The 21,344-nt window shown below is 28.6% G+C and overlaps 2 protein-coding genes across 3 annotated transcripts; both read left to right on the forward strand.

Annotated features, from left to right (window-relative positions):
• Positions 1–931: 931 nt before the first annotated feature.
• On the forward strand, positions 932–14,661 carry LOC128391030 (sodium-dependent transporter bedraggled-like). Its single transcript, XM_053350852.1, has 7 exons — positions 932–1,945; positions 4,735–4,866; positions 5,114–5,269; positions 6,129–6,695; positions 7,780–8,177; positions 8,768–8,989; positions 13,186–14,661. Exons 1-7 carry the CDS (start codon positions 1,456–1,458, stop codon positions 13,831–13,833), a joined length of 2,613 nt encoding a protein of 870 aa, XP_053206827.1. The 5' UTR covers positions 932–1,455; the 3' UTR covers positions 13,834–14,661.
• Positions 14,662–14,810: 149 nt separating this feature from the next.
• On the forward strand, positions 14,811–20,768 carry LOC128391032 (serine/threonine-protein kinase SBK1-like). 2 transcript variants are annotated; one of them, XM_053350855.1, is made up of 5 exons: positions 14,811–15,562; positions 17,270–17,449; positions 19,238–19,508; positions 20,099–20,430; positions 20,528–20,768. In XM_053350855.1, the coding sequence occupies exons 1-5, from the start codon at positions 15,398–15,400 to the stop codon at positions 20,693–20,695; spliced, it is 1,116 nt and encodes a 371-aa protein (XP_053206830.1). In that variant the 5' UTR covers positions 14,811–15,397; the 3' UTR covers positions 20,696–20,768. The 2 variants fall into 2 exon arrangements, with proteins under 2 accessions (XP_053206830.1, XP_053206832.1); XM_053350857.1 differs by lacking the exon at positions 17,270–17,449.
• Positions 20,769–21,344: the final 576 nt, after the last annotated feature.

Genomic DNA, 21,344 nt, shown 5'->3' on the forward strand with positions numbered 1-21,344 from the left:
CCTTTGAGAAAAAAACAACACTGACCTTAAACCTTGATTGACCTAATTGCAAGTAAAACACATCACAAATGATATTGATTAACAATTAAAACCGGAAACAGATTAACAATTTGAACCCAAATTTTGATTGAAAACTTAATATCTGACAAGATAATCAAGAAGAAAACTAAATTATCACATCAATAACAGGGTTTGGTTAGTATTCAATTGATTTGATTTAATCCAATTCGAGAAAAGAAAAGTTCAAATTGATAATCTTCCAATATAAGATTTAAATTATTACAATAATTTGAATCGATACAAAATCAATTATCTAATAATACACATGCAATAATAATTTTAATCGTTAGCTAAACAAACGTAACGAAATATTCAACAAAAATAATCAAATACTCAACTTGATTGAGTTAATTGTTCAGTATATTAACCGGCCCAATGAAAGTTAAATATAATTGCCAAAGAGACACAAGGATAACCAGTGAGAGTTGATTGTTGGCCTGAATTAAAGTTAAATCACCCTGGTAAGAATCTAATAATACTTTTGATTAGTTGATTAGTTGATTCGTTCGTTAAATTGACCTTGTTTTCCCCCAACGAAGCTACGAAAACCATGAAAGAAAAAGTGAAAACTTTTTTCTCTCTCTCTCTCTCTTTCTCTTATTCCCAAAACTTTTATCATTCACGGTAAGTTGATTGTTGGAAAACTGAATTAATATTAACTCTCGTCAAACTGGTTTCTAATTCAATGTCTGTTTAAGGATATAAAATATAATTACAATTAACTTTCTCTTTCATTCAACAAGTTTTACAATCGTTACTTTGCTTAATTACTTTTTCTCTCCAAAAGATGGCGTTGCCCTAGAATCGTTAGTAACGTTGTTGTTGTTTCGTTGTGAAAGTTAAACGTTGTTTGTAGTTAATTTGATTTGATTTATCAACTTAAACACTTTTCACTTGTTACTTGATTGTTGTGGTTGATTGTGAAGTAGATTGTTCATTTTTTCCTTTAACTTTATTATAACACTTATCTTTTTTTTTTACCTTTTCGTTTCAAAGTAAGGAAAAGTTTTTTTTCTGTTTATCCTGATTTTGTGATTAACTTTTTGATTATCTCATCCAAACATTAAATCGTAACACCATCAATGGATTAACATTGATTAAAGTTAACTACTCGGCTAATTACAGATTATCAATGAGATTCCAGTGCCAATAATTGAATACATGAGATGTGCCCAATGGATGAAAGTGTTTTAGTTAACCATTGATTTAATTTTTCGTCGGTGTCAATTGGATTGTTAATTTGAAAAACGCAATTAATTGTCAACACACAGATTAATTAATCTAATCTCGTTTGAACTGTGTTAATCTTGATTTACTGTCTTAAATGTTAACAGTATATTAATTTTGTCCCCTTTAATTGAATCAAAATTTACTGATGATCATCAAAATATTGAAATGAGGTCAATTGTTAACCATATTGTTAATCATTCAACTAATCAACAGCAATCTCAATCAACGGCGACATCATCAACATCATTATCCTCAAATTCAACAATAACAACAATACCACAACCATCAACAATTAATAATAATAATAATAATAATGTAAATCAAATTGAAGTTAACCAACAGCAACGACAATTAAACAACACCAACGTAAATCATGTTAATCAACTTGAACATAATAATAACACCGCCAATGAAACTAATCATTTAAATAGTGTAAATAATCAAGATAATAATATGACAAGCACAACAACTAATCATGTTAATCATGACAATCAATCATCGTCCATATTGCGACAATCACTAATCGGATCTAATACAAGGAGGACATTGAAAGGATTATGGCCAAACGGATTATCCCCTTTCTTTGCATCACTTTTGTGTTGTGCTAATTTTTATACAATTTGTCGTTTCTCATTATTAACTTATTTTCTCAAAGGTAAGTTAATCAATTGACAATTAAGAAGAAGAGGAAGAAGAAAAAATCACATCAGATGAATATTTTTAATTGCGCTTCGACAACTTTACCTGGATAATCAAGATTATCCAAGGTGATTAACTTATAGATTATGATAATGGTTTGTTACACTGATTATAATCATTGGATTAATGATAATGGTTACAAAATTCAATGGTAATACTGATGAGTTTGTGTCTATTGTTTTCAATATATTTGGTTAATCGTTTTCATTATCAAATGAAAAAAAAAATTTACAAAACAAAAAAATGGACAAAAAGTGAAAGTGACCGGAAGTTGATTCTGTTGTTTTTGGGTGTTGATTGTTTCCCTTTTCAGGGTGGATTCAATGTCCATCCCATTGAGGTGATAACAAAGCTCAGGTTTGAACTTTTCAAATTTTCTTTAAGCTTCAAGGTAAAAAAGGTCAATTCTAATCAGGATATAATAGAGTTTACGAGTTGGGTGTGTCACTGGAGAGGATTAGAGACAACAATTGATGAGAGAGAGAGAGAGAGAGAGAGAGAGAGAGAGAGAGAGAGAGAGAAAGAGAATGAAAAAAGGGAGAATTGAGTTCTTATCGTATTCCAGTAACGTGCCAATATCAGAACTCGATAGAATCAGGATATTCATGTAATAAATGAATTCGAAGTTGAGATGAAATCAATCGATGACAATGGAAAGTAGTTTAAGATTGGAATCATTGAATTAATCCTTTTGTTAATCGTTATTAACAATAGATTAAGACGATAGGTGATAATTTAAATTTTCCTCTTTAAATCATGAATGAAATGATTCACGAATTGTTACAATTTAATTTTTGGGTGAAAATTATGTTTATTTTGAAAAGTTTTCATTCATTGTTACCATTACCTGGCGATCATCAAGACAATACAATGAACAACAAAGTGATCGCTTAATTGTATTGTTAATTGATTGTTAAATCTAATTGAATGATTAAACACATTTTACCTTTAACAATACAATTAGATTGATTAGATTGCTGGTAATCAAATGTTATCATTTTTGTTAGCTAATGAGATATGATTGTAATCATTGGTAAGAACAAAACATTTTCTTCACCTGATGTTAATTGTCATTGGGTAACGATGATTAACTTTAATTCTAAGATAAATTGGTCGAAACTAATTTAGTTAATTGTTGATTAAACATGAGAAAAAAGCGCCGTGGAAAGTATGTCAACTGTGTAACAATCAATTTCAATTGCAGTAAAACATTAACGCAATTAAAGTTAATTCAGTTCAGAGAGAAAAAAGAAATTTAAAAAATGAAAGTTAAATGAATTTAAAATTAATCTTAATTTCCACAACAATTAAATTTAATTTACTGACTTTCCAATTTCTCTGGACTTTTCCGATGATCGTTTTTAATTAACTTAATCATGATTTCACCTTGGAATTGATTTTTCATCACTAATCCTAAATGATTAGTTAACTAATTAAGTTTATCCAAGGATATCAAGATATTAATTGTGATAAGGGGCGATTAATTTAATCATCTAAACAATTAACCACTAGAATATGTAATTAACAGTATTTGAAATATTGTTTACAAATTGATTGATTATTTAATTTTTCATTGACTTTATTGATCATTTGATTGTGATTAGATTAATCATTTAATCAATTAATTTAATTAGCAATTTTTACTCTCTACTTTTGTCTGTTCATTGATTATTGAGATTAATTGGCAACAATCAAATTGTTTCATTGATTTAATTGTGATGATTTAACTTCCTGATTTAATGTAATTTACTTTTGATTAACGTAACAATTGATTGTTACCTTTTTAGATTGTAACAATTAATGGATTGTTACCTTTTTTGATACTTTCGATAGTTTAAATTTAAATTGTTACAATTTACAAATTTCATTTAAAATTTTCATCTAAATTTAAATTTTATTTGTTAATAGTTTCACCAATTTGTTATCATGATGAAAAAAGTTTAATTGTTACTCGTTAGCTTGTTAATTGTTGAAAATTTGTTCAGTTTTACAGCTAATAATTAACCAGCCTTGCAATTGATTGTGACTATTTGTTAATTGTGGTTTTTTTCAGACATATATTTCACCGTTAGATTCAAATTTTAATTATCAACAATTAAATTGTTTATTTTTGTTCAAATAAAAAGCATTAAATTGTTACGCTGACCATTTAACTGACCTGATTGTTAATCATGGTTAACTTTCACTAAATTGTTGGTTAATTTGGTTTCTCAAAAATTTGATATTTACCTAAAGATTTGGTCTGATTGTGATTTAGTGAGAAAATTAATTTCAACCAGAATTAACCTAATCACTTCCGAGTTAAACAAAGAAAGAGCAACAATTTAACTTAATCATTTCAAAAATACAAACAAAAACTAAACAATTAACTAATTTCCTTTTCTCAAACCAACAATTAACAAAATTAGAAAAAAAACAAAAGACAAGTAATTAATTAATGATATTATATATTCTGATAAAGCTAATCAGTTAATTGTGATCATCTTCAACCAACTAAATTTATCAGCTGATGATATGTTATGATATATTAATTAACTAATTACTTAAACTTTTAATACACCAAGAGTTTAATGTAAACATGAATCAATTTCAATCTAATGATTAAGCCAATTTAGAAACGCACAAACTACAAAAACCAATGAAACATTAATTAATTAACTTGATTTGGTTATTGATGTGATTTTTTAATTTTCTTTGTTAATTGTTTGCAAACAATTCTAATTAACTAATTGTTTTCATTTTCAGGGCCATTTCTAGTTGAATTTACCTTCATAAGTATTTTTTGTGGTCTTCCTTTCCTACTGTTTCTAATGGTCCTTGGTCAGTACCTTGGCTCTGGTTACCTTGATATGTGGTTTATATCACCGATTTTCAAAGGTATTAAACTAATAATGATAATCAACACACAATTAACTGATTGTTACAATCCAAGTGAGACTTAATTTAAACGCCTTAACCTCAACAACAACAACAACAGCAAGAGAAACACCAACATAAATCCATTGTGTGTGTTTCCCTTTGATTGTTAAGATCTCAATTGGATTAGATGATTTAGAAGATTAAATTTGAGATTAATCATGTAACAATTAAACACTAATCAATTTTAATTCATCTTTTCTAATAGGAATTGGTGCAGCTTTCTTATTCTGTTATTCAATTATCTCTATTTACTCAATGGTTCCAATCTCATGGCTTCTCGTTTACCTGAGAGATTCATTTTTAACTACCCGCGATTCAGCCTACAAGTGGACTTATTGTAATCGACGTTATAATGGTGAAAGTAAGTGTAACAATTTAAATTTGTTCCAACAATCAAATTAAAATGATAAACTGCCAATCTAGATTGTGATGGGAAAATTGTATTTACCTAATTACCTGTTTCTTTTTTACCGTTACATTTACCTTATAATATTTATTATATTGTTGATCGTTTTGTTTGAATTGCTGTTGTTACTTTTTGCTTTTTGCTTGTTGATTGTTTGATTACCGTCTGTTGATTTTAAAAAACACAATCAACAATAAAAGGTAATCTTGTCAACCATTGATTAACATGGTGTGAATTATTGGCGTGTTGAGATTTACATTAATTGCTTAATCATTTGTTGTTTGCTTATGTGTGACAGTGTTGATTTGATTTAAAACTTGGTGTTCAGGTCAATAAGAAAATCAAACCAACCTTGACCAATATGAAAACTTTTGCTTATCTCTTGCATGATAAAAGTTTCTTTATCCATGATAATGTTGATTGCATGTGAATGATGAGATTAACTGTTGATTGACAACAATTAACTGGACCATCATTTCAATAAGATTATTTTGCCAAATTGTTTTGGAATCAAAAAAAAAGTTACTGTTCAAATTGTTACACTTTCATATGTATGAATATTAATATTTTCAATTGAACATCTCTCAACCTTACAAACTAAATTATGAGTGAATGGTCAAGCTAACCAAGTTGTAGTGGTCACTTGTGATCAATCAAAGTCAAGTTAAGGTTAAGATCATCAGGAAAAAAAGTAAACAATCAACAATTATAATTGCACGAACTTTTTTTGCTTCCAATTCAATGTTGGAAACTTTTTTTTGTATTAATTGTAATTTCGAGGATTAATATATTAAACTTTCATTTCTACTTTCAGGATGTTTCAAGGCCTGGAATAGTTCAACTTATGCCAATGATTACCTTGGATGGTCAGTCTCAGGATATTATCATAATACCGTTTTAGGTCAACAAGATAACGGCCGATTCTCGGCTTACGCTAAACTGAACATTATCCTTAATCTTGCGTTGATTTGGATCCTAATTTTTGTCCTTCTCTTCCGGGGTATTCATCATTCTGCTCGGATGATAATTTTCTTTGGAACTTTTCCTTTTATCATGTTTACCTTTGTTATCATTCGTTTCGTTGAGGAATTTGGTTCAGGGGTTGGTGGAATTTTCGTCCTTCCCGATAACTCGAAACCCTTTCTTGGTGATTCAACTTCCTGGCATTTTGCCGCTCGTGAATCATTCCTGGTTTGGACACTTTTCGGTTGCATCATCATGAATATTTATGGATCATCACGACCTGGAGTCTCACTAATTAAACACTGTTCATGCTTATTCCTGTTAACCATGGTGATTCTGATCTCATCTAGTTGCTTCTTAGCCTCATGCATGCAGATTATAAGCTCATCTAACCTTGAATACGTTTTCTCATCTTTCGGTAAGCTATTGAATCATTTTTGTTTTCATTTTCTATTAATTTATCATTAAAAGTAACAATTCATTTTCCTTCAACAATTAACATTCAATCATGATGATGGCAATTCAACAATCAGGGTTAAAAGTTGAAATTAATATCAATTTAATTGAGTTACTCATGAGTTTCATATGATTCAGCGATTCCAGGATAAATAATAATATTATATTTACACAATTATCATTAATGATAATTATGAACCGGATCTTTAATCAACAATCATAACTATATAGCAACAATTAAACCTTAATCATTAACCTTAAATAATGATAGATTTTGAAAGACAATAGATAATCAACTTTAATTTAATTGCTTCCAAAAAAATGTGACTTATATAAAATTTTTGTTTTCTTAATACAATTTAATCTTAATCACTAATCATGATTAAAATTATTCATTAATCAGATTGAATTGATTGTTGGTTAAATTGTTGATGATTAGATGATAGTTTTTTTTTCATTATTCGTAGTCATCAAAATGAGAAATAGTAAAACTTTTTCAAACCTTTTCCTTGATCCTAAAAATAAACTGATTGTCTTGTTAATTGTATTCCCTAATTGTATGATTATTTAATTGTGTTAACTGTTAGTTAATTGTTCATCAAACCTTTTAACAAGTCATGAATAGGTAGATATATATATTTATATGATTAAACAATTAACAAGATTGAAAAAGTTTCATCATTTCTGAATCAAGAGATGGTTGAAAAAATCAACGTTACAACAATTAACCAGCTCGTTACAACAATTTAAATTGAATTTAAAGTTTGAAAACATGACAAAAAAAGTTAACGATAACAATTAAATTTAAACAGGATCAGGTTAATAATATAATTACAACTATCAAATGATTAGATGATTAACAGAAAAAAAAATTTAATAGCAAACGATTTACAAGTAACATTAAATTGTAACGAAATTTGAACGAGAAAATTAAATTGTCGTAGTAACGAAACTATGATTTAGTTAGAATGTTTTTTTCTTCTTCGTTCTAATAAAATCGATTGAACTTTTCTCTTGACTTTTTCTTTCGTTGTTCGTTCATTTAGAGAAATATGGAACCGTTAATTTCGTTCGAGATTTACCTGGACCTAAATATCGATCTAAGGTGACCTTAGAATCGGGAGTTAATCTATTTCTGGGTGAGAATCTATTCTCATTGGAGTCGAAAAATTTTCTAAGTCAATATCAGGTTCTTCGTTGGGCAACAGAGATCATGCCCTTGGCCCTTGCTCTTAAAGGTTCGAAGGTCATCTCGTCTTTTTGGGCCACTTCGTTTTACCTTTCGGGAATTTTGATCTCCTTTGGTACTCATCTTGTGCTCTGGGGAACTTTGATTGAAACAATTATATCAATTTCACCTGATTCATTACGACAATCAAAGACAACCATTGCCTTTATTACTTCAATCATTGGTTTCTCCCTATCAGTTGCCATTAATTCATGGGTAAGAATCATCACAATTACATAATCAATTGATTAAATAATAATAATAATATTAACAATCAACTTATCATCGATTTAAAATTAAACGCTGATCCTTACTGAATATTAATCATGCTGAGATTTAACAACAATATCATTACCTTGACTTAAAGCATCAGTTTGTGTGTTATTTTCAACACTTTTAACAGTAAACACCTCCAATTATGATTAACAATTAAGTCTAAATCATGATTGATAACAGGATTTCAGTGGGTGGTTAGCTAGAGAAAGAGATAAAGTTAATTGTTTATCATGATTAAAACAAGAAACGCTTGAGATAGTGTTGAAATATATCACATTAGTGTAACTTATCAGCTTAAATTATGCTGAGAATTAACTTACAATCAACTAATTATACTAATTGTTGAAACCTTGATGGACAAACACTTATCATTCAAGGTGAAAATGTTGAAAAAATTTCAATTGTATTCATATGATTGGTTATGGTGGTCAGTTGATTTTACGTAATCATTTTGCAATTTAATCTCTTTGCTCATTTCTAATGGTCTCTCTCTCTCTTTTTTTTGTCCACAATCAACTAATTGTGATTAGACCAATGATCATATTATTTACTTTTTGGACTCCTGTTTATCATCAATCTGTTGGATTGCTTGTCTTTACCTGCTCATGATACTGGTCATCTTTGTTGTCCGAGGAAAACCCTGTACACCTCATGATCTAGTCTCTAATTTAACTAAGGATCAAAAGTTAATTACTTGGTTAACACCAATACTGACCTTCCATTGGAGTCTAATGATTCCTGCTACTTTAACGGTAAGTTAATTGTAACAATTAATCTTCAATCAAGACAAGTTATTATCATTATTAATTGCAACTTGATTGGTTTTTGTTTCATCTCTTTGGTAATCATTTAATTATTACAAACGTTTATTGATTCAATTTTTGTGATAATTATTTCATATATTAATAATTGTCATTAACTGTAAGTGTGATTAGATAATCGTTAATTGTTATGCTACAATTAACAGGTAAAACCTTTTGTCTCTTCAATAGCTTAGTTCAATTGAATTGATGTTGAGATTTTATCACTAGTTGCTAATTGTTGATGAGAAAAGTTAATTTTCTCAATTAATACAATTTATATTTTGAAATTTACTTTAGCTTTTTGTTTATAATAAATTGCTACAATTAACTATTAGTATAACAAACAAGGTTATTGACGTTTAGCTTTAACAATTAGTAAATTGTCCTTGGAAAAGAAAAATGAAAAAGCCTCTTGTAATTATGAATGACTGTTAATTGTTGTCAACTATTGATAACCATTAATATATTTTGTCTTTAATTATCATAATTGAGGATTTTTATATTGTCATCACAATACCCAACAATTTAGGCTTACAATTGATTGTTAAATGTTAACTAATCAAGGTTACAGAATTTTAATCAAGGTTTAATTTACTTTGTCACCAATGGGTTCGGCTAAATTGTAAACTAGATGATGAAAGAAACAAAAAAAATTATGGTCATTCCCTTGATTAGTGATAATCAAGAACAATTAAACTTGATAATCAAACTTGATTGTGATCAAAATCAATGAGTCAATGGAAACATTGATAAGTTACAATTACTTTGACAATATAAGCACACAATATGATTAAGCATTTTTTTTCTTACCCTTCTAATCAATAGTAACTAAATTATTTTCACAATTAACAAAAGTTAATTACGTTTCCTTAATTTCCTACTCACATTATTACAACTTTCGACCAATTCCTACCAACTGAGCTAGAGAATATCATTCATTAAATGACTCATTTTCATCAGTTTAATTAGTTCATTAAAGATAATCTTTTTCTCCTTACAAAAGGATAATTTACAATTAACCATCAGTGGTAAACAATTAAATTAGCAAATTGAAATTCCAGCCGGTAAAAAGTTCACAAAACAATCAATAGATGGCAGCATGAGTTCTCAGCGTTTGATTCTACATAAGTAGTGACACCTCTTGGGAAAAAATAGCAACTCATAAGTTAAGTTTTTCTCATTCGTTTTAATTTAGTTCCCAGTTGATTAATTACTTTAATTGGTTTAATTTTAACAATCAGACAAACGGAAGTGGAAGATGTAGTTATCAGTAAATGTGATTGTTGAAGGTATTGGAAAAAATGGTTTCTAACCTTGGAGTTGATTGTGGTTTGGATTGAAGAAAATTAAAAAGTTAATTCAGTAATTAACTCTTAATTTAACCTTGATTTTCCTTCCGATGATTTAATTTTGATTTCTCTCTTTACTGTTTCTCGCTAATTAATTAAGTGTTATACCAAATTTAATAAACAATTAATTTCCTCCTTCTAAAAATGAAGAAACAACAAAAAAGTTTCAACAATCAGACAACAATTAAGAATAAAAAAATAATTCTTAATTTTCCAGGTCATGGCGAATTAGTTAATCATAATGATTAACTTTGATGATGATCATTATTAAATGATAATTTATTATCAATCTTGACACAAATTGTTGTTCAGCTTGTTGATTAAATCACTTGAGGCAAATTTTTTATCATCCACCAATTAGTTAATTTGAATATTGATGAGAATTAATAACCTTTAAAGAATCAAAATTGAATCAATTTAAAAATAATTAGAAAAAGAAAGAAATTTAAATTAAGCCAACAATTAACAAGATGATTATATCAACTGTCAATCTTAACTGTCTACAAATTGTGATTGAGATAATTAAATTATAACTGACAGATTAACATTGGAAACAGGATATTGACCAATGATTAGTTAATTTTCAATCTTAATTCCTAAATCAAAATCAAGATCAACAAAGTGAAATAATTAAACTTTTATTTTTTACTTTTTCTATTACAATTAAAAACTTTTGCGAATCCAATTCAATCAAATCAAAATCAATTAAATTACAAGTTATCGATGATAACAAGATGATAATTATATATGCATCATGTTTAAATCATGATTTAATTATTAATCATGGTGAAAACTTATCCAGGTAAAAGTATAATTATCTTTTATTGTCAGTTAATTGAATGTTAATTGAGTTATAATTAACTCTTATTGATCAAATAACATTTTCTGACAGATAACTGTAAAAATGATCTATTGTAAACTAAATCATATCATCCTCATCCTTGTCATCTTCATCATCACCATCATCCTGGCATAATATTAATAATAATAATAATAATGATATTAATCCTTGCTAATAATTTGCTTACCTGTTGATTAAATTGTTACCTTTGGATATTGTAACAAATCAGAAGGTTTTTCATCTTAATTAGATGAGGAAGAGATGAAGATGATGAGGGATAAAAACCGATTTTCTTTCATCTTTTCTTCATCCTACTTAAAATTCCGATCACCATGGTAACTCAGGCTCAGCATGAGAATATTTGTTAATTCAGAGAGATAGAGAGAGAGAGAGAGAGAGAGAGAGAGAGAAGAAATGAAAGGGTTATCATCATAATCATCATCATAATCTTTAGCATCCTCATCATTTCGAGTTTTGTTTTTGGGTCTGACTCTCGATCTTCATCAATTTAATCACTTTTTTTTTTAATAAGATGTTATTATTTACTATCAAATGTGAGCATTTAAAAAGAGAAGTGGATAAATGCTATATTTGATGCATGAAGATTAGGATTAGGATGAGAAGAGGCATAAGGATAAAGGGACCAAGGGAAGTAAACAAATAACATAAATAACGCATTTAAATAACCAAAGTTTAATCGGATTAGTGGGAAGCATTCCAATTGCATTAAAAGCAATATAAGATGAGGAAGATGAGAAAATGAACGATAAACGATTCTTATTTGGACCTAAGCCAATTACTCATTTTCGAGTCTCAAACGCGAAACTCAATTTCAAAGAATATAAATAATTAACAGAAAATTCATCAACTGATCAGTTATCAAAAGTTTTAAACAATCAAAGAAAATGGTGCTTTTTATTAGTGATAATCCAGATTCTTGTGATCAAGTTTACCTGAGAGATTGAGAAAAAGTTTTTTTTCACTTGAATTTGAATTAATTTGTGATCTCAAGAGATCCTTTGGGTGATGATGATGATGATGATGAAAGACCATCATTGATCATCATCATCATGACAAACAGATGATGATGATTTAATGTCTATTCTTATTCTGATTAAGTCTTACCATGTTCGCCTTTTCTTCTGACATTACAACCTGATCTTTTCTTTTAAGATGCTGATTCTTCATGATCATCATGATGAGTAAGATTTTGCCTTTGAATTTCAGGCAAAGAGAGAGAGAAGGAGAGAGAGTAAACGATATCTTCTATTTCTTTATCATCGTCATTCTCATCTTATGAATTTCTAATTGTTGGAAATCCTCCAGAATGACAAGCTCATTCTCTCAACATCCTATTGACAAAAAAAATCCGTAAAAATGATCTCTTTCTTTTGAGATTTACTGGTGATGATGATGAAATTTTTAAAGAAAAATAAGAGGAGGATGATAATGAGAGAGAGAGAGAGAGAGAGAGAGAGAGAGAGAGAGAGAGAGAGAGAGAGAGAGACCTTTGCGTTTTCTACAAAGTTAGAGAGATAATCAAAGTTTGGAAGAAAAAAGTTCTAATGTAAAATTTGATATGGAAAAGGTGATAAAAAAGACAATTATCATGTGATGTCAACATTAAAATTGTCACTTTATCCATTTAGTAATAATCATTTATCTTAATCCTTAATCTTGTTAATCTTTAAAATCTTTTTTGTTGATCGTTGCAATCAATTATCAAAGTTCAATTCTAACAGAAAAAAGTAAGAGTTGAACAAGAAAAACTAAACAAAAGCCAAAGAAATGAAAAGTTATCAATGAAATCCAATCCTTTCCAACGATAACAATCAACCCGAAGAAAATGTATTAATCCATAAATAGATAACATAATAACCTATTGTAATTAATATGATGATAATTTAATGAACGATATTAACAGATAATTAATTGTCTATCTTAATTGTCTACAGATATTATCCATGTTATTCACAAGATCTTATCTTGGCTTTGAGCTTTCCTGGTTCCAGGTAATATTCACCTATCCTTTTTGGCCATTTCGAGTTGCGATTACCTGGAATATATTACAATTAGCTCCTCTTTACATTGTATCAATTTACGGATTAATGAAGTTCCTGATGAGCCTTTGCACCTCTCGAGAAAAACCTTTATCAACACGATTACGAGATCTTTTCGCACCAGAGATAATCATCTATGAGCCCGATATTCCATCGTTTTTTCTTGACCCTTCTGGTCAACATTTCCGTCTTCCCTTGCAACACTCTAACCACCATCACCATCACCATGGTCACCCAGTTCATGGTCATTACCACCATCATTGTACCGAAGCACCACCCGACCCACCACCAAAATATTCACCACCGCCTTCATATTCATCGGCCACTGCGAAACCTTTAATGAAACAATTTCGTTCACGTTTCTCCTCAAATATTACCATTGACATCCCTTTCCTTAATAGTAATCATAATAACAACAACAATCAAGATTCAATTGCAACTGAATCAACTGTTAATAGTAATGAACAATCAGATCTGCAAGCAAAATGTTCAACAACAACAGTTAACAAACAATTAAGATCAAAATTATCATCTAAAAGTTGAAACTTTTTGGGGAAAAAAGTTTAAAATTTCAATCTATTTTTTAGTAATTGAATTATTGTTTCAAACAGAACAACTAATTGTCATTAATTAACCAATTTCATCATGTAATTGTCATCAAATTGCCAATCATCTAGTCTTTATATTTACATGAGAGAGCAACGAGAAAAACAAAACAAATCTATTCTAAATAAAGTCGAAATTAATTTTAAAATTTTTTATTTACAATTCTAATATAATACAATTGTTACAATTCTGATAGCAAAATGTTACAAACCGATTAATCAATCATATTGAATGATATGAATGCTTATCAAATTAACGTAATATAATGTAATTAATAAATATAATTAGATTAGTTGAAAAGTTAAAAGGAAGACAAAAAAACACTTTAAAGTCACGTGACGTTAATTCTGGGCTCGGATGCTTAAAATAACGTCGTTGGAAAAGTTTTGCCTTCTTCACGTCGACGTGTTTAGAGTTCGAGAAGTTAAAGAAACAGAGATTCGAAGAGGCTACTTGAGGAAGATCCAAGAAAGAGGAAGAAAAAAGAAAAGATCATCATCATCCTTATCATCTTTCTCTCTCTCTATCTTTCTTTCTTTCTCATCTTTCTCATCTTCATCTTCATCCTCATTCATCTCTATGTATGTGTTTCCACTCTTACAAGTTGTTCCAATTATTGTAGTTACTAGAAATTCACTTTATCCTCCATAATTTTTGATTCTCTTTCTTTTTCCTCTTTCTTTCCTTTATCTTCCTCATCTTCTTCTTGTACCGTTATCTATTATACCAATAAGACAAGAAGAAGAGAGAAAATAATATCAAAAATTGAGCTGTTTTAAGTACTTTTTTTACACAATTAATTTGATTGATTGTTTCATCGATTGAGTTAATTTAGTTACGTTTGTGTGTTTGTTTTTGTTTCACTTTTATCGTTTTGTGTGTTTGTTTTTGTTATATCATTTTAAATTATCATCATTTACTTAATTCACCACCAACATCATCACCACAATTATCATCATAATCCTTGATCAACTTGAATCTAGTTAATTATTTTTCACCTCACTAAGGGTTATTTAAGTTAATTAAATCCTCGTTACCAAACAAAAACAATGATTACAACAATTAATTGGGTTGATAATCATTTGGATTGCTAATCAAACCTTATATTACATATATTTACAAGGTCAATCAAAGGATATCATGTGATCAAATCATCGCTAATTGTGATAAATTAAACATTAATCAAACTGGTCAACAATCAATTAAATTTAATTCAACACCAAACTAATTAACCTTCTGTGATCTTCAACAAAACAATCAAATCAAAACTGAATTAGATTATTTTTCAAATATAAACAAAACAAAAAGAGACAAGGTAACAATTAATGAGGAGAAAACAATGTTACCTAATAACACTTTTCATTTGGAATTAATCAGCAATTAGTGATTAACGATTTTCGATCAACAATTGGATTAAAACAATTTAGAATTGTAATAAACAAAACAAACTCTTTTTTTTCGCCTTTTCAACGTAAACCAAAATACTCAAGTAAATATTATCATGTCTTCCACTTTAATCGCAAAAAAGGAAAGTTTAATTCATAAGATTCGAGAAATTGACCTCGAACGAATCGTGATCGAAGATGAATACGATGTGGTCAAGGAAATCGGTTCAGGTGATTACGGTAAAGTTTGTTTAGCTATCCATAAAAAGACAGGTACACAAGTAAGTTGACCATCACTCTCATCTATCATGTTAATCCTTACCGACTAATCCTCACTCCTGAATAACGGTAAACCATAATCTTAATCCGTATCCCTTTTGATAATGTCCGGTTGCAATTGGATTATAATATAATTTATCAACCAAAGAAGAGCAAGAAAACAAAATCTTTTTTTTTCAAACTATTAATACAAAAACAAATTAATATAACCAAATCAAGGAGCTTGTTAATCATGATTATCGTTGAGTTGATTGTAACTAAATAGTTAACCACAGTTAATCAAACTGTTGGTGGTTTGCATTTTAATTATTATTATGTTGATTGTTGTCCGAAAATTAAAAGAAACTGATTATTGTCTAATCTTAATCTCTTTTTATTATAATTAATTTGCTTACGGTTATGTGTCAACAAGAATAATTCATTTTGACTGTTGATAGATTTTCAAGTTTCACCCTGAAGGCTTTACAATCATGATAATCATCATTATCCACATCATGATACTAATAATAATGAATAGCCATGAGAATATGTTATTATAAAAATTAACATGATTAAGATAATGTTTATCTTAATAACAATCTTAATCTTGATTATTGATGAAAGGTTTGGTTTTTAATCATGATAATATAATATTAACACCGTTGAATTAAATTTACCTTAGGTTAACCCCTTTGCGTTAATCAACCGGGCTCATACAGTAATTATAAACATGAATGGATGTAAATTAATTAACACAATCAACAAATTATTAAAACAATTAATCTGCAAGACAAGTTAACTTAATTGTCTTTTTTTTTCTTCTTATTTAGTTCTGATAATGTTCAGTATTAGTACTTTTTTTGCCCGAAAAATTCAAGATGATTATAGATGCCAAGCCCTTCGTTCAAATCTGTCAATCAGAGTTGAACTTTTTTTTTCATGGCTTAAAGGCTCAGGTACATAAAGTATTATAATGATAATAATGAGGATGAAGATGAAGATGATGATATAATAATGTTGCAGATACAACAAAAATTAAGGTTAAGAAGTGATATCAATGCGAATGCTAAGATTTCCGGTTTCTTATTCTTGAAATTTTTGCTCTCAATTCAGAATTCACCTAGCAAATCATATAAATACAACAAATATATATATACATGAGTCAATATTATGGAATCAATTTTCCTCATTTGATTGAATAACAATCAATATAATTTAATAATCAAGTGCTAGCAATCAAATAATAGGATAATTATAATCAGTTAATAATAGTGTCTGATGTAACAGTTTGAAGGTAGCACAGTTTTCAAGTTGAACCCTGTAAAAGTATTTGCAAATATCGTTCTGATAACTGTATCAATACTTGCTCATCCTCATCATCTTCATCACCATCACCGGCATCAAAAATCATGATATCATCTCATTGTTATTCAATATCAATTACATTTAATGATAACTTTTCAATCGGATGATATATATATATAAGAACTTATTTTCTTGCCCTTCTCTTCATCACAATGAGATGCAAATTCAATTGAAAAACTGAGTTATTCTTACGACAAAAGTTGATAGTAAATGAAATGATCTACTAATCCATCACAACGGAAAATGCAAAGATTCTTGATCCACCTCCGTTCTCATAATACCTCCACCATTTTATCATCTTCTCCTCATCATCATCATCATCACCATCATTATCATCATCATCTTCTTCTTCTTCTCATCCTCAGGTTGCTGTTAAAGCCGTACCCAAGGCGACAACAAGTTTACGAGATTTTCTAATAGAGTTCCATTATAGTTACTTCCTATCTCCTCATCCTGTTATTTTGGATACTTATGATGTTGCCTTTGAAACAACTGAACATTTCTGTTTTGCCCAAGAAGTTGCCCCTTTAGGTGACCTTTGGCAGGTAATTAAAAATCATTAACTATTAAGGTGTTAATCAGCATCACAATTATAATCAACTCTTTTCCAATCAACTCATCAAGGTGTCTTTGCACCCATTGGATGTTTTTTTTTTACTTGTTTTCTTATACAATTTCTTATATATATTATGATTAACAACGAGTTGTAATTAAGGTTCATTCATGATAAGATTGATGATTTAATTGCATTTCCTTTTACTTTATTCCCCTTTACTTTACTTGCTAATTTTTACTCTGATTATCATTATTGTTTACTTTTTCAATTGCAATTTAGTTAAACAATTAAACTTGCAATCAGGTTGATGCAATTGTATATTAAAAGTTTCCAATTGCAATTGATCATTTATTTAGTTTTATTTAGTTTTAATTGTAATTGATTTAATAGAATTGGTTAATAAGTAAGATACTCATTACACTTTAATTTGTAGGGTGATTTTTGAATTTTTAATCAATTACAATTAACTTTTTACCATTATTATTATTATTATGAAATTAACAATAACCTTAATTGCTAATAACATAACGGTAATATGAATGATAATCTTAAATCAATTTAATCAGTGAATTGATTGTTTTAAATTGTTGTTCATTTTGTTGTTTTATTAATTATGTATAAATGTTGATTACTTTGTGATCACCCTGATTATTGTTTATTGATTGTGATCACGATTAAATCAATAATGATAATGATAATCGTTAATGTTGATAGATTGAGTTAATTGTCCAATAATAATAATGAAATGATTATCAAATTGATTATCTTAATCATCATTATCATCTTAATATCATATTCATTCAAGTTTAATCATTAATTTAATAGAGTTAATTGAAAAAAAAATTGATCCAACTTCATATGAACTAAATATAACCTCAAGGTAAATTAAATTTAATCATTAATCTTAAAATTGATTACAACAATTTTAATCATCATTAGAATTATAAAAAAAAACTTCAATGATTATCATTGTTTTTATATAATAATATTAATGATTCTGATGATGATTAGATTCAGTTGATTATCATCTTGATGACAAGCTAATTGTTTACCCTGATCTTAATCAGTGAAACAATTAAGAGATTCAGTCAATTTCCTAGTTAGCTAATTGTAACTTTCTAATGACAATCAATCCAATGGATTTAAAGTTAATTGAAAGACTAGAAACAAACAATAATCAATTAAACTAATTTCTCAATATCAAATTGGTCAGTTAATTAAAACTTAAAATCAATTTGCGTTAATCAACCAAGTTGATTAACTGAAGAAACTAAAAAAAAAATCTCGTTAATTGTTACATCGAATCAAATGTAAATCAATTTAGATAATCAGTTACGGATCAAGTTAAATTGTTAATCATAGAATTGAAATCAGATAATTAATGTTAACTCAACAATTAACTATTAATATATAGCCAAAAGGTGTGATTAATAGTAATTGGCAATTTAGATTAAATCAGTAATAATAATTTAATCATCCTGTTAATCAATATAACCGATTAAGATTATCTTATTGTGAGAGTTAATTTATCTTAATCAAATTAAAAATCTAGGCCAATGAGACCAATTAAATTAACTTATGTCAACAGGAGTAAATTTAATCAACAAAATTAACTAAATTAAAAGCTAATCAAATGATAAGAAATGAAATTTATTTTCATGGTTAACATGAGAATCTTAATGAATGGTTTAAGTTTTGTATCAAATTTTTAATTGATTTTTAGGTAATTAACTCTAATGATTATCTGTTTCTATTTAACTAACGATTAACAATCAAGGCAGTGGAACGTACAAATGGAGCTGGATTAGAGGAACAGGATACAAAGATTATCATCGAACAGATTAGTTCAGCGTTAGAGTTTTTACACGATAAACAATTGGTCCATCGGGATGTTCGGGCTGAGAATATATTAATCTTTTCCGTCGATTTTACCAAAGTCAAACTGACCGATTTTGGCCTCACCCGTCGAGCGGAAACACTGGTCAAAAAGCGGACGCGATCACTGCCCACTTGTCCCCCTGAGATTTGGGAGGCTGTTCATTTGGAAGGTAAAGGCTCATGTATAATTCAGATGAATGAGCGAGAGAGAGAGAGAGAGAGAAAACCAATTTCGAATTCGTAGAATTCAAATTGAACATTAACTTTGAGTTCGAGAGGGGAAAATAAGATGAACTCATTTCTGAGAATTTATTTCCATTTTCAATTATGATCGATGATCACAATTAGCTTTTATAATCAGTTTTGAGAGACAAAAATCAAATTGATATTCATCAAACATAATTAGTAATCAGATGATCAATAATGATGATGATTTAATTGACAGATTAGTTAATCAATTGTCTGTGATTATCATTGAGAGATAATTATAAACTTTTTTCAAGGTTGGGGTAACCTTAGGTTTTTTGTGTTCAACACTCGTGACATTATCAATATTATAGTGATTAACTAATCATGATTAGTGATGTTGTTTAAAGTTTCCTTTATTTTGGATAAATTAATTGCCAGGATTAAGGATTATATTGTCAATTGAGATTAGATATTCACTGTAATGATTAGTGGTGATGATGAATGTCAACAGATTTGAATGTTTACCTTTCGTTTTGGTTTTTAATTGTTTCCATTTTACTTAATTGTAAAGGTTATAATGTTGAATTGGGTTCTGATGTATGGCAATTGGCTATGTTAATATTTGCTTGTTTAACGACGCGGTTTCCATGGGAACGTGCTGATATAACTGATCCTCGATTTAGCGAATATGTGGAATGGCAGAAAAGGAAAACAACTCGAACTCCCAGAGAATTTCGTCGATTTACACCAAGATTATTACGATGTTTTAAACGAATGATGGAAATCAAACCTTCTAAACGTTATCCAGTTATCGAAGTTCGTAAATATTATAAAGATCGTTGGATACTCCAAAGAGGCCCAAGAGCCTCGTCAATAGCGAAACTTAATCCAAGTCATGAAAGGGTAATAATAAAGACAATCGGTTTAGTTAATATTTTCCATTCTAAAATTTCAATTGTTTCTCTTTTTCTTACAACTGAATCTTTGGATTCTATTTCAGGGCGATCATCATGTCAATTCTGGTGTCGGTGTGTCCCAAAGTCTATCATGTAGTCAACTGATGCCAACTCAGGCTCGATTCCAGGAATGGATTAACTCTGGAGGTCCCAGACAATCAAATGATGATAATCATGAAGTTGAAAGGCGATATCTTTTATCTAATCAATGAAAATGAAAACTGAAACAATCAAAAGTGTGAAAATTAAAAATTGTTACCAATTAAATCAATTATGATAAATTAACTTCCAAATCAATCAAAACAACAGTAACTCTCATTAAAAACAAAGCAAATGGGTAGACAATCAACATGGAGAGAGAGAGAGAGAGATAGAAATTCACAAAACTCGAACTAAGAACTTTTTATTCTGAGAGAAAAAAAAATCAACAACAATCAATCAAATTAAGAGAGGAAAAAATTGATTGTTAATTGTAATCAATAATTAATGGAGTGAAATTGCTGTGAGAACAACAAATTACCAAAAATCTTTCTAAATTTTGGTTGTTCTCGTAACAAATTCTGATACTCAGACAATCAGTTAATCAATGAAACAACAAGCAAAACTAGAAATCAGTTAATTGCTAACAATCAACCAATTGATTTATCGAGCTACTCAATTAGTGATCAAATTTTTGTTTCACTCATAATACTTAATATAATTTATCGGCATATCCATTTGCATTTGTAACATTGAGACGGTAACAATTTAACCCTTGAAAACCATTTATCATGAAGCTTATTCATAACAATTAATATAATCATGATGATGATAATCATCATCAAACAGTAATGATAAATGATTATGTAAATAATAATATAC

This window comes from Panonychus citri, unplaced genomic scaffold (assembly GCF_014898815.1).
Source record: "Panonychus citri isolate SS breed McGregor unplaced genomic scaffold, ASM1489881v1 Contig00134, whole genome shotgun sequence".
Taxonomy (NCBI): Eukaryota; Metazoa; Arthropoda; class Arachnida; order Trombidiformes; family Tetranychidae; genus Panonychus; species Panonychus citri.

Coding starts and splice junctions, on each gene's coding strand:
- LOC128391030 (XM_053350852.1), top strand. CDS start 1,456: ATGAGGTCAATTGTTAACCATATTGTTAATCATTCAACTAATCAACAG. Junction 1,946..4,734: donor ATTAACTTATTTTCTCAAAG/GTAAGTTAATCA, acceptor TTTCATTTTCAG/GGCCATTTCTAGTTGAATTT. Junction 4,867..5,113: donor TATATCACCGATTTTCAAAG/GTATTAAACTAA, acceptor CTTTTCTAATAG/GAATTGGTGCAGCTTTCTTA.
- LOC128391032 (XM_053350855.1), top strand. CDS start 15,398: ATGTCTTCCACTTTAATCGCAAAAAAGGAAAGTTTAATTCATAAGATT. Junction 19,509..20,098: donor GGAGGCTGTTCATTTGGAAG/GTAAAGGCTCAT, acceptor TTAATTGTAAAG/GTTATAATGTTGAATTGGGT. Junction 20,431..20,527: donor TTAATCCAAGTCATGAAAGG/GTAATAATAAAG, acceptor ATTCTATTTCAG/GGCGATCATCATGTCAATTC.